Source organism: Anolis carolinensis, chromosome 2, assembly GCF_035594765.1.
Source record: "Anolis carolinensis isolate JA03-04 chromosome 2, rAnoCar3.1.pri, whole genome shotgun sequence".
Classification (NCBI taxonomy): Eukaryota; Metazoa; Chordata; class Lepidosauria; order Squamata; family Dactyloidae; genus Anolis; species Anolis carolinensis.
The window spans coordinates 90,367,335-90,380,858 of NC_085842.1; the positions used below are offsets into that span (position 1 = coordinate 90,367,335).

General features: G+C 38.7%; 1 protein-coding gene across 3 annotated transcripts in view; it reads left to right on the forward strand.

Annotated features, from left to right (window-relative positions):
- LOC100561523 (serine peptidase inhibitor Kazal type 5) overlaps positions 1-13,524 on the forward strand; it is a 46,323-nt gene that overhangs the window by 17,073 nt on the left and 15,726 nt on the right. For all 3 annotated transcript variants that reach the window (XM_008120504.3, XM_062970223.1, XM_003227330.4), the window contains exons 7-10: positions 1,862-2,001; positions 5,761-5,926; positions 6,990-7,087; positions 8,849-8,936. In XM_008120504.3, the coding sequence (XP_008118711.2) occupies positions 1,862-2,001; positions 5,761-5,926; positions 6,990-7,087; positions 8,849-8,936 (492 nt within the window). The remainder of the gene's footprint in view (positions 1-1,861; positions 2,002-5,760; positions 5,927-6,989; positions 7,088-8,848; positions 8,937-13,524) is intronic.

The following is a 13,524-nucleotide window of genomic DNA, read 5'->3' on the forward strand; positions in this document are numbered from 1 at the left end:
ATGTACAACAGCAACAATTGTTCGCTTAATAGACACTAAAATAAAACAAAACAAGAATTCCAGAAGATTTAGCTCACTGCTATGGCACAATAAAAGTTAACAAGCTCAGTGCATCTTTTTAATGAGAAAATACATTCCCCTTAACATCATTAAGACTAAAAAAAGGATGACATTTAGTTACTACATATGCTCCCCACCCTTCCGTCAAGAGCCAACCCCCCACCCCACAGCAGAAATTATTTTCCCAAGAGCTGCCTGGTCAAGTGTTCTTCATTACAAAGATGAAACTGTCTTCAGACCATTTGGCAGTCTGTGAAAAGTCCATTAAGCCAAGTCTATTTGAGAATGAGAATGAATAAAATTTGTTAACTTCACCTTGCATCCACCTGCACTGAAACATTACCAAAAGATGTGTTCTGCTGTGTATTATTAAGAAATTGAGACAAGGGTCGAAAGAGATTATCTGATAATTTTTTATGTAAATTGGCCAATATTCACAATTCTTTCATATTAATTTAAAAATACCTTTAAAAACTCCCACAAATCTGTAAGAAAGCAAACTTGATGTATTTGTATGTCCAAACCCAGATTGTGGTTAATTTTTTTAAAGTTTCTATCTTCTATCATAATAAGATGTATCCTATTGAATCATGGGGTTTGAAGTTCGAGAAGGTACTAAAATGGTTATCTGTCTGAGAATTTAAAATACCCCTCCACTCCAAAAACCACAAATGGGGCCTAGTAAATACACTAAAGGCTCCAGATCCTATCTGAACTTAGAAGCTAAGCAGAATCAGTCCTAGATGGGAGACCATCAACCAGGTGCTGCAGACTATATTCCACGGGAACTACCTCTGAGTGTTTTTTGACTATGAAGTTTATGGGGTTGACATTAGATGAAAGATTATTTGAAGGCACAGAAACATAAACTGCCAGTTCCATGATTCTATAGCTGTGGTTCTCAACCTGTGGGTCCCCAGATGTTTTGGCCTACAACTCCCAGAAATCCTAACAGCTGGTAAACTGGCTGGGATTTCTGGGAGTTGTAGGCCAAAACACCTGGAGACCCACAGGTTGAGAACCACTGTTCAATAGGATATTACCATGTCAACTAAAGTGAAACCGTAGCATCCTAACTGTGTAATGTGGCCAGGTTCTGTAACACTTTTTTCCTCCTTAGAGGCTTGCTGGAAGTATTACACCCACCTCCATAGTGCAAGTAAAGATACATTTTGCATGTGGTCAGTGAAAATAGGAGCGTAATTTGATTCCGTTTGCCTTTGAAGCGTTCACCAAATATGGCAACATTTCTTCTTATATGGGATGGAGTAGGTTTGATTTTTAAAAACCGTGTGAAACATTTTCCCCATCCTTATTTATGATTTGTCGTCTGTGCTTTGCTCTTTTGTTTCCTCCTTGCTTGCTTTTTTATTGCCATTCTGACATTTCTCAGCCTGTTCCACAACGTAGATACATGCTTTATATATTCCAGATTTACATGTGTTTTCCCTGAATTGTTTTAGTGGTGCCTGTCTGATGCTTGTGTGTCTGGTACAATGTGATCTGGGAGAGTTGACAGTATTTTAATTTATGTTGGGAAACATGGGGGTGATAACCTTTTCATCACTTGGAACAATTGTAGGCTTGAATTTCCCTGTCAAAGAAGGATAATTAGATTGGCCATAGGAAACACCCAGCACATGTTCCTAAAACAGAGGCATCCAAGATTCCCTTGACTAGGGTGCCTGGTGAAAGATGACTTGGTGCTAGGTGGTGGCACTGTTGACTTTCTCACACTTTAGCACAAAGTTTAGGTGTCTGTACTGAGCACCTTAACAAACTCTGATTTTCTTCTGCCTAGAGAGGTGGTGATGACTGCTATGAATACAGGTCGCAGATGGGGCCTGATGGAGAGCTCAGCTGTACACGTGAAAATGACCCTGTAAGAGATGCTTCAGGAACTACACACAGCAACAAGTGCATCATGTGCGCAAGGAAATTGTGAGTCTTCAGGCCAATGGATAGTGAAACCATGTTCTTGGAAGGACATACATTATATATACTAAAAATATATGAAAGCATGCAAAATTATACAGAGTACAAAAAACAATATTACAGATGGTGACAAATAATAATAATAATACTTTATTTTTATACCCCGCCTCCATTTCCCCATAATGTTACGGACAATAAAGTATGAGAATGTCAAAACTGACTACATAAAAAAATCCCTATATAGTGCCATCTCCATAACCACAGGGGATGATGCGTTCCAAAAATTACCCCAGAAACAGAAAAATGTGGATATTAGTGAACGCCATTGAAATGAAAACTTCTGTCAGAAGTTACCATAGAGTTAATCTGGATGACCTAAATCATTTCTAGAAATGTATCTTCTCTAGGAATTTCTTAGATCTTCCAGGGCAAATCTATGGTAATTCTGGCGGAAGCATGTTATAGAATCACCTGGAGGATGTAGAAAATGCCAGAGAGGCACAAATTTAAAATAAACAAAATACTATGTGAAAATTCCTAGAAACGATATTTCTCCAGGAATTTTCTAAGTCCTCCAGGTTTAAATTAAACATTGGACTTGATTGTTCAGATCTTGGGGTGTTCTCCTTTGCTGACCTTCTCCCCCCAAACCCAGGTTTGAGGGTCTAACCAGTGAAATGAAGATAATAACCACTTGGATAACTAAGATGAACTAAAATAACTGCACTTATTGTAACAATTAAGTAGTAGAATATAAAAGTAGATACAGTCTACCTATGTAGACTGTATCAATTTTTAAAAATAATTTAACTAGTCCTGTGTTGTTACACAAACTCCCATCAAATATGGCACCAGTGGCAACTGGTGGTTTGCATGTTACTATTACTCTGGGTTTTAGCACATTGGACAGGTTGGAAAGTACTAACGAGCTACTGGGTTGCAGCAGAAGACAAACATGAATAGCTTTGTGAATAACAATGACAATAACAACAACAACAACAACAACAACAACAACTAAACATTTTATTTTTCACCTGCCTCTCCTCATGGCTCAAGGGGATTACAACATAGTTGAACTATATAGAGAAAGCAAAGGGTCATGAATTACATATCTTTAAAACATAAAACAAATATATATTAAAACACTAATACGATAAAATGTAAATTTAAAACCCATCATTTGAAATTGAGTGGCTAAGCCTGCTGGAAGAGATGGGTTTTTAATTGTGTTTTAAATTCTGACAACTCATTTAGCTGTGAAATCTTTTATAGCAAGTCATCCCATAGTTGTAGGGCAACCAATGAAAACCAACTGGACTGAAGCAAAAAAGATGTTCAGCTCTTGACATGTCCAGAGATTAAAGGAAAGCCCAAAGCTGCAAAACTCATATTAAAGGAAATCTGCATGTAAGAATAATGAACCAGGGAAGCTAAACATTGTAAAGTAATGGAATGTATAAACATTGCAATATTTGGGGTGAGTAAGCTAAATAATTCCACAGTATTTTACTCAGGAAATGAAAATCTAAGAAGAAATGGTGGAGCATTATTACACAGGAAAGACGTGGTGAAAGCAGTCAAAGATAGCATGCATACTGACAAGGGCCGGGCTGTGGCCCAGGCTGGTTAGTAGCCAGCTGCAATAAATCACTATGACCAAGAGGTCATGAGTTCAAGGCGAGCCTTGTTGGAGTGAGTACCCAACCATTAAAATAAAAATCGCCCTGCTCGTTGTTGACCTGAGCAACCCGAAAGATAGTTGCATCTATCAAGTAGGAAATTTAGGTACCACTTATGTGGGGAGGCAAATTTAACTAATTTACGACACCATAAAAATTGTCCAGCTGCATTTGGAATGAGAAAGTATCCAAGGACCCAGAGCAAATTAAGCCTGAACTGTCCCTAGAACTCATGATGTCCAAGCTGAGATTAACATACCTTGGCCATATCATGACTCAATAGAAATGAAAATAATGTTTGGTAAGATAGAAGGAAGAAAGAAAAGATCTAAAAGAGCTGAATAAGTTTGTTACTGATAGAGTGACTAGGAGTTCTCTCATTGATAGGATCACCATAAGTCAAAATCAACTTACCGTAACAGCAGATAACAGCACCTTTAGACCAATCCTTAAAAGTTCAAAATAAAACCCAGACCAAATTCTCATCTCCATTGTCATGGAAGCCACCAAATGCCACTTGTTAAGATCGTGCATGAAACCCTGTTGATTGGAAGAGAATTTGGAGACAATATGTAAATGCTGGTAAACGGTGTGAGGAATCATGACTTAACAACACATAAAAAAAATCTGCTGCTGATAGAACTCTATCATTAAGGACCAAAGATTTGGGATCTGCCTGGTGTATAGATTCAAAAGTTTGAAAAGGAGACAAGGAGACCAATAAGTAAAAGTATCACAGGGATGGAACAGCAATACCATGAGAAGTTATCTAGGAAGACCTGAAGAAGAGGCTTACTTGGGGGGAGGGAAAACAATGGGTTTGTATTTAGCATGTAATGGAGAATGTAATAATAAGAACTTTATTTTTTGTATGCCGCCCCCATCTCTCCAAAGGGACTCGGGATGGCTTACATGGGGACTAGCCCAATCAAACATAGATTAAAACATAAAAACATAACACAAATAAAATCTATAAAAGCAGCATCATAAATAACATAAAATAATATCAACAACAAACAATGGGCTAACAAATTATTTGAATGCTAAAATACGGTCGGCCAGGGGCATATGCAATGAAGTTGTAAGGACAGGGCAGTTAAGAAAAAATGCAAGAGCCAGATGATAAATTAGGTCTGAATGGGTAATATCAGTCAGAACACTATATCCAGGGGACAGTAGTAAAGTGCAGGGGCCCGTTATTAAATAATGGTTGTGGGGGGCAGAATTATCTAATGAACCGTTTAGTCAAAAACACAGTGGAACATCCATGTTTTTTTTAGGTTTTGCAAAAAGTGGACAGGGTGGGTGCCAGTCCAATCTCCCTGGGGAGAGAGTTTCAGAGCTGGGGAGCCACCACAGAGAAGGCCTTGTCCCCACCAACCACACTTGTGACGGAGGTGTTAGTTTTAGTGGCTAACCAGAAACAAGCCATCTGCTCTGTGGCAACTATATATATTCAAATATATGTGATGTCTTCATTTTGTAATTTTTTACTTAGAACTCCTCCTTTCAGGTCTAATCTCTTATTGTTAACCTTTCTGCCTAACACCTATTGTTTTACCCTAATGGAGAACAAAGCTCACCTAGTTTAATTCATCAAGGAGATGCTACTTTCCTAGGAAAGCATTTTCCAACAGAACTTAATTTGGTTTTTTACAGGCATTACATTTCCATCTTAGCTGTACAGCTGCTTTTATCGGAGCTATCTATTTTATGTGTGCAAAGAATCTGTCTGTCCTCCGATTTCAGACAGACCATCACCTGAAATCATCTTTTGCTCATTCCCGTTTATTCTGCTGCCAGCTACATCAAACAACTCAACAACTTCAATCACAGTCCTAAAAAATTAGTCTGTTAGTGTCATATTAGATTAATGAGGCAGATGCTCCCTTCCTAACCAGTACATGGACATTGTTTTGTCTCTTTTTTTTGTTTCCATTCTTGTTTTTACATTAATTTGTGGTTTCCCCACCCCATTTTTCATTCTTCCACCGAATATTCCATTTCTAGTAAGTACTAAAACAAAACAACGCATGTTTCAAATTACAGTCCCTTATTATTTTTTTCTATATCCCATACTTTCCAGTAAAAAAGAAATGAGAGAAGGCAGGTTTGATGGAGGAGGAGGAAGAGGAGGAGGAGGAGGAGGAGGAGGAGGAGGAGGAGGAGGAGGAGGAGGAGGAGGAGGACCAAGCAATGCAAATGGAGAAAGAGTGATTCAAGGGACTGTGACTCGAGCAAATTCAAATGAGGTAGGACTGAAGGTTCAAAGAGTTGCTACCTGTCCATTGTCTTTTTTTATCAGGAATTAGTTCTTCTACTAAAATTATTCTTTGGTAGTTATAATAACAATAACAGTTTTACCCACTTCTTCCTGTGGATCAACCTGGTAAATAACGCATACTGAAATGCAATAAAATTAGTGAATAATTGTCAGAAATGCTGGTTCTGCTTCAGTAAGAATTTGTAGAAGGAGAAGACAGCATTGCATATGAAAAGAAAAAAAAAACCATAGCATGTATTCCCTCAGTGGCCCTCATATCCCATCAGGAAAGTAATATTAGAGATCCCTTGTCATAGAATCATAATTTATTAAATCAGCAATGCAGTTATGCTCTCCTTTTATGATGCAAATGACTTTGTCATAAGTGTGCAACTTGTAAAAAAAAAACTGCATAGGAGCTCTCATTCAGTGAATGAGTCGCATGATTATCTTTTTGATGCATACCGTTGCCCTGAGAACTGGGTAGCTAAATGGACATATTCTTAGCTGTGAGAACATGACATATCAAAACATCAAGGGGAAATTGCTGAATGAATTAATTATGGCATTTAGGGAGACATTTAGATAAAGGACCTGATGCCTGCTTAAAGGGTTGGGGATGCCAAAATATCCTGATATAAAGATACTGGTTCTTCTTTATTAATTTGTTGTTATATTCGACATACATTATTGACTGGATAAGGTAAAGGTGTATTATTTATTTATTTATTTATTTATTTCTCACATTTATATCCCGCCCTTCTCACCCGAAGGGACTCAGGGCAGCTTACAACAGTGGCAACAATTAGATGCCCATACAAACCAATATAAAACAGCACATAAAACAGTTAAAACTATTAAAATACATTATGAATTTAAAAATATATGTATCACATTATGCTAGAGTATTTAGATTCCAGAGAAATGATAACTACAGCCTGTGGTCATAAATGTGATGCTGATTGGGATCTATTGGGTGCGATAGCAACAAAGGAAAAGTCTACACTTGCTGATATTGGAAAAAGTTAAACATGTTTCTTTTCCACTGCCAGAATAATTGTAACCAATATGGAAATGATCCAAACAATCCTTGTTCAGTGGATGATCGGATTGCACAGGGTGATTACAGATCATACACCAACTGTGGAGGGTGAGTATGTATTATATAAAAAAAACTATATATTGGCAGCTATGATAAAAAAGAAGGAATCTATTTAGATCTGCATCATGCAAACTATAGGAAAGAGATTCCACCTAAACATCAGAAAAACCTTTCTAACAGTAAGTTTTTTGGTGGTGAAATATGTTGTATTGGAGTCTGATAGAGTCTCCTTTTCTGAGGATGTATAAATTTAAGCTGGATGGCAATCTCTCAGGAGTGTTTTGATTGTGTGTTCCTGCATGGCAAAATTAAGGTCGACTGTATGGCCCTTGTGATCTCTAGCTACTCTATGGTTTTCTAATTTTACGATTCCATGATTCTATAATGAAGGGATCAAGGTGCAATCTATTGGTTTCCCTGGCATAAATTTCAACATCTCCCTATACATATTTTAGCCAAAACATAATAGGCCTACACAAAGTTAGCCATTTGTAATGTATGCCTCTCAACAGCATAGGTATTTGGAAATGGGAACGTAATACCATAATTATGCTGGTGATCCATGCTTCTACTTGTTCAAGAATCTGTTCCAACTAGTGTTTCAAAGTGGTGTTTTTAGACATTGGTTTCAAGCTAGGGTTTGAAAATAATCATTGGGTAATTGAAGTGGAGAAATTCCAAGTGAATCCATAGAAGATTGAAACACTGAACATTGGTAATCACTGCTCCCAAAGATTAATAAACCATTACTACCTGATGATAGATAAATTGCTCTTTTGTTTCTGGATAAAGTCCATGGAGATCATGATTCTCAATCTGACGTTAATATTCTAGTCCCCAATGGAGAAGAATGCATTCTGTCAGACATACTCTTTTCCTAAGTAAATGTGATTTGGTGCTTTTGTCATTTTCAGTCCCAACTCAACTAAAGTAAAGCATTTTATGTGGAACTCTCTTTGAAAACAGTCAGTAGCTCTAGCTGGTACCAAGAATTATGGTCCCTCTTCTTGTGGGAAATAGTCACCAGGATCACATGACACATTCTTAAAAACTCCTGTCACAGTCTGCTTCACAGATCTGCTCTCCATATGAATGTCCCCAGTGGCATATAGACTATATTATCTTTCTTGACTACTGAAACCATTTATTTCCTCTGTTCTAAAATCCAGAAATAAATCATGGGGCAAGGAAAAAGAAGAATATGTTTTTAGGTACCACTGGGGCCTAAACATTTGACAACTTTACATTTTCATTGCTGGGAAATAATATTCTCTACTGAGAATTGTGAGGCTAGTGGGAACAATTTCTGAGGTTTAGACCAACAGAAGTAGTTTTACAAATACCTTCTTAGTGCATTTTGAAGCTGGGTTTCCTTAGTTGCATTTCAGTAGTATAAGCACACAATTACATCATTTTAAAGCAGTGGTTTTCAGCCAGGGGTCCCCAGATGTTTTGGTCTTTAACTTCCAGAAATCCTAACAGCTGGTAAACTGGCTGGGATTTCTGGGAGTTGTAGGCCAAAAACATCTGGGGATCCCAGGTTCAGAACCACTGTTTTAAGGTAATAACCTTGGTCTGGAAAGAACTTTTTGAATCCCAGAATAATGCCTGGTTAATAAGGGGTCAGCTGGAACAAAAGGCAAGAAAGATCAACCTGACGATCAACACAGCAGGCAATGTTCACAGTTCTGAAATGGTGCCAGAATGTCTGACCAGGAAAGACTTTATATGAATGACAGAAGCTGAAGTTATGCTGGCTACAGATAACTTTTTATTGATAAGGCAAATACATGTACTTTTTTCTTCTAGGGTAGGAACATCGACATACTACAATGACAATTGCCAAAAAGGACCTTTCAACAACAGACAGAAAAGAAGGACAGCCAGTGACCTTAAGGTGAAATTCTTTCTTAATGCAGGCAACCAGTCTCCAAGTTACAAACAAGATGGGTACTGTAGGTTTGTTAGTTGAATTTGTTTGTAACTTGGAACAGTGTAAGTCTAACTCTAGCCAAATTTTCCCCATGATAACTCTTCCATTAGTTAATTTTCCTTCCTAAGAAGAGATTTCTCTCACTTCCTGCTGTCTCACCCCTGTTCATAACTATGGGCCATTTGTAAGTCAGATGTTTGTAACTTGGGGGTTTCCTGTACAAGAAGGGAGCAAATATTTGTTACAAGACAAGAGAGGGAAAATTACTTAAATTCTACTGTGAAATAAGGTCGATGCATTGAATCAACAATGGCTTAGTAAACTAACATTAAATTAAGTTACTTTGAGTCAATGAGGCAAGTCAACATAGAGTTCAGAACAGGTTTCCAAATATGCATTCCACATTATGAAATGTTAATAAAGACAAATAATATTTTAAAATAATATTAAAAATAATATCCTTTCTAGGTTGAAAGTGTGCCTTACATAGTCTTCTGCTATAGGATATATGTGCCCTATGATGTGTTATAGGGGCCCCTGGTGGCACAGTGTGTTAAAGCACTGAGCTGCTGAATCTGCGGACCAAAAGGGTCCCAGTTTCAAATCCCGGGAGTGGAATGAGCACCCGCTGTTAGCCCCAGCTTCTGCCAACCTAGCAGTTCGAAAACATGCAAATGTGAATAGATCAATAGGTACCGTAATGGCGCTCCATGCAGTCATGCCGGCCACATGACCTTGGAGGTGTCTATGGACAACGCCGGCTCTTCGGCTTAGAAATAGAGATGAGCACCAACCCCCAGAGTCGGTCACGACTGGACTTAACATCAGGGGAAAACCTTTACCTTTTACAATGATGTGTTATATTTGACTTCTTTAATTCATTTTTACCCTGCTTGTATGATATTTCCATTCACATAGTGACTTTATTGCTAGCGTATTTAAAACTTAGAAATCCAATATAGAGCAGGGTTCTTGTATACAGTCGTTAATTGTATGCAGAAAAGAGACCTACAGAAGGTATTATCACTGCTGTGAAAACATTACAAATTCTGCTTTCAGTCTGTTGTGCTATATGTGTACTCTGTCCTTTTTTGGAAGTGGCGCATCCAGTTTGGGGGATCAAACTGCAAAATTTCATGGCACGTTTGGAAGATTTATGGAGAAAGGAATGCTACCATGTGAAGTGATCACTACACCTGACTACATATAAAAAAAATTCTGAGAATGATTCATGCAGATGGTTTGTACACTTCCAACAGGCTTGCACAACATGATATTGTACTAGGTTCTTGGCTGTATGATTTTTCACAAATACTTTGTATGGAAATGAACAGAAGAAATACTCAATTTTGCTGTTAACCATTTGAATACTTACAGGTGGAAATAAAGAATGTGAATTGCTGGTTGTTGAATGAACTACTGCCCTCCAGTGCCTGGAATCGAAGCAGCTAGCATTTAGATACCAAAAAGATTCATTGTAAAGAAAAGCCAGCTCATAGCATGGTGCCTGTGGCCAGATATAAGAATGCAGCCTTATATTGATGAATGTCACGCCTGCACAACTAGGCAGTTGTAATGGGCTAAAATTAAATTGCCTCTTTGGGCTGTATATAGGTTTTTAGCGCCTCATTCAATGTTCGTGAGAGAGGCCTTTTCCTTCGAGCAAACAACAAAGTGGAATATTCTCGTTTCCCCTGCTTCCCCTCAGTATGGTGGCAGGTTGCAGTCCTTTCTAAGGTGAAAGAAAAGTGCCTCGAAACCCAGAGGTGAAGAGATTAAAATACATAACTTTATTTAAATTCCACCTTATCTCCCAAAGGAGAAAGGAAGAGTGATGTAACAGGATTTCTCCCTCACAAGCAAACAGTGTTGAATCAGCAGTTTTGGCACCAGAGGAGGAGATGACAGAGTCAAAGAAAAAGGAAGGGCGGCAGAGGCAAGAACTGAGGCCCTTCTTTACCAACCCCCTTTTCCTTTAAAACTTCCAATCTACTGTCAATCTTCAACATAACCCAAGATTCCAACCTGTCTGAATAAATGTCCCATATGCTTTAAAGTTTCATCCCCACTCCCCACTACACAAAGCTGAGTTAAACAACATCCCCAGGTCATATTTCCACTTGAGACCAGCCTTCCAGAGACCTGACTGGATCTATTAGTGGAGTCCCCTTTATCACAGGTTTGTTTAGCTACTTTGTTGCATACAGAAAGGAAACGTGTAAAGGTTAAACACTTGGAGGAGGGAATGGCAGGTACCCATGGCTGCTGCTTTAGTATTACATTGACCTGCTTCTCTAGGGCTTAGGCTCAGAGCCTCTGAGGGCCACACTGAAGTTTTGTGATGTCCGCATCCGACCTCAGGCCATATGTTGTGTGAGCCTGGTGTACGTGTACAAAGCATCTGCATGAATCATTCTCAGTCAGTTTGCACATGTTGTCAAGTGTAGTAATCACCTCGCATAGTGGCATTTTAAAAATTGTTTGGATATCTAGTGGAGGTGGGCAACATGTGGCCTTCCAGATTCTGGACTGCATCACCCATCATCTCTACCCAGTGATGTCAGAAGTGATAAGTGATGGGAGCTACAGCCCAACAATATTTGGAGAGCAATATTTAACTCATCCCTGAATGGTAATCTCTTCTAACCAGGTGAATCCCTTATTTTGATAAACTGGTTCAGAAAGAATTCAAAGACATAGCCATGTTAGGACCTTATCACACTTCTCCTCCCCAATGCCATTTTGCCAGCAAGGATGGCAAAACAGTAGATATATGGGTCTCCGTCACCCCGCACACTACTCCAGCATGGTGACACTTCTCCCAGCGTTGCTCAACCAGGGAAGAAGTGTGCTGGATCCATTGAAGCCAGCACAACACAGGGGCCTTCCCACGTTGAAATGGAAGCATCTTAGGACACTACCATGCTGGTTGGGGGCAGAGCCCCTGTCGGAAGCTGAGGGACATCATGTGATGGGCTGTGTGCCCATCTATCTCTCAACTGCCTGACCAGTGTCCTAGGACACTTAAACTGAGAAGTGTGATGAGGTACTTAATATGGTACACCATTCTGTAAAGGGATCTTTTAGCACCTTAGAAATTGAGGGAACAAATTTTGGTATCATAAGCTTTTGTAGAATACTTCCTGAGATGCATTTGAGTGTCTATGAAAGCTGGTGCTACCAATTTTATTTTCTCAGTCCCAAAAGTTCTACAAGATCCCTTTGCATATTGGCTCAGGAAGATATGGATTCTTTTTTGAAGAATGAGTAAGATTAGTGATTGAACGGATTCACTTGCCATGAGCCAAGAGTTGTTCTAGAATGGGTTTTGGTACTTCCAGATACCTGTGTCTAAGCCAACATGTGCAAAGGCACTCCCCAGGTTATAAACATCCAATTTACAAATGATTCATAGTTAAGAACAGAGGTGAGACAACAGGAAGTGAAAGAAATCTACCCCTAAGAAGGGAAATTCAGTCCTGAAAGAGTTATCATGGGGAAAAGGTATCTCAACTGAAGCTTTATCCCAAGCCTTGTTTCCACAATAAACCAAATTTTTCAAAATCCAATTATCACAGGGACAGAAAGTGAGGTGGAATATTCTGAACAGGGGTACAGACAGCAAAAGGAATGCCACAGATATGTTAACCCTTCCATATGCTATCCAAAACACTCACTCACTCTCTCTCTCTCTCTCTCTCTCTCTCTCTCTCTCTCTCTCTCTCTATATATATATATATATATATATATATATATATATATATATGACTGGAGTTACACTTAAAATGAACCTGTTCCAATTTACGTACAAATTCAACTAAGAACAAACCTAAAAATCCTATCTTGTTCATAACTTGGGAACTGCCTCAATAGGCATTTTTACTAATGCAGTCACTGCACTTCAAATCAATTACACATTTTTCCATTATGTGTTTTTCTAAACCTATATTGTATTGCTTCCAGATGACTGAATTATAATTAATCAGAAAAAGCCACATGACCGGAACAATGAAAAAAATGTCCAGTATCACATATTAAACTAGAAAGAAGGAAGTCTACATTGTTGTCTACAGAATTACAGTAATTGCATATAAATACCATTCTCTACCAGTTTAATCAACTGGCTAAGTAAGAAACCAGAATGCTAAACCAGTCAAATCAGAAAGGCTTTTGGTGGTGGTTTAATTTTTTTGCAGGGAATGGCCTTTGGCCTATTTAGTGCAGCAACTGATTATAAAGAATAATATAGGCATAGCATAGTTACTTAGAAATGCTCCTCTGTGATTGTGCGCTCACACTGGAATGCTGTCTCCCAATAGACATTTCTGTCAGTAACAGCTAGCAATCCCATGTGAGTTTGAGAGTGAATCCTTTCTAGGTTTTTCTCTGAATCTTAAAGGGGCTGTTGAAGGTACTGAACTTACGGTGTTTCAGATATTGGTTCAGTGCTTTGGATAGCTCCACCACCATCTGGACCAGTGGTTCGTAACCTGTGGGTCCCCAGGTGTTTTGGCCTACAACTCCCAGAAATCCCAGCCAGTTTACCAGCTGT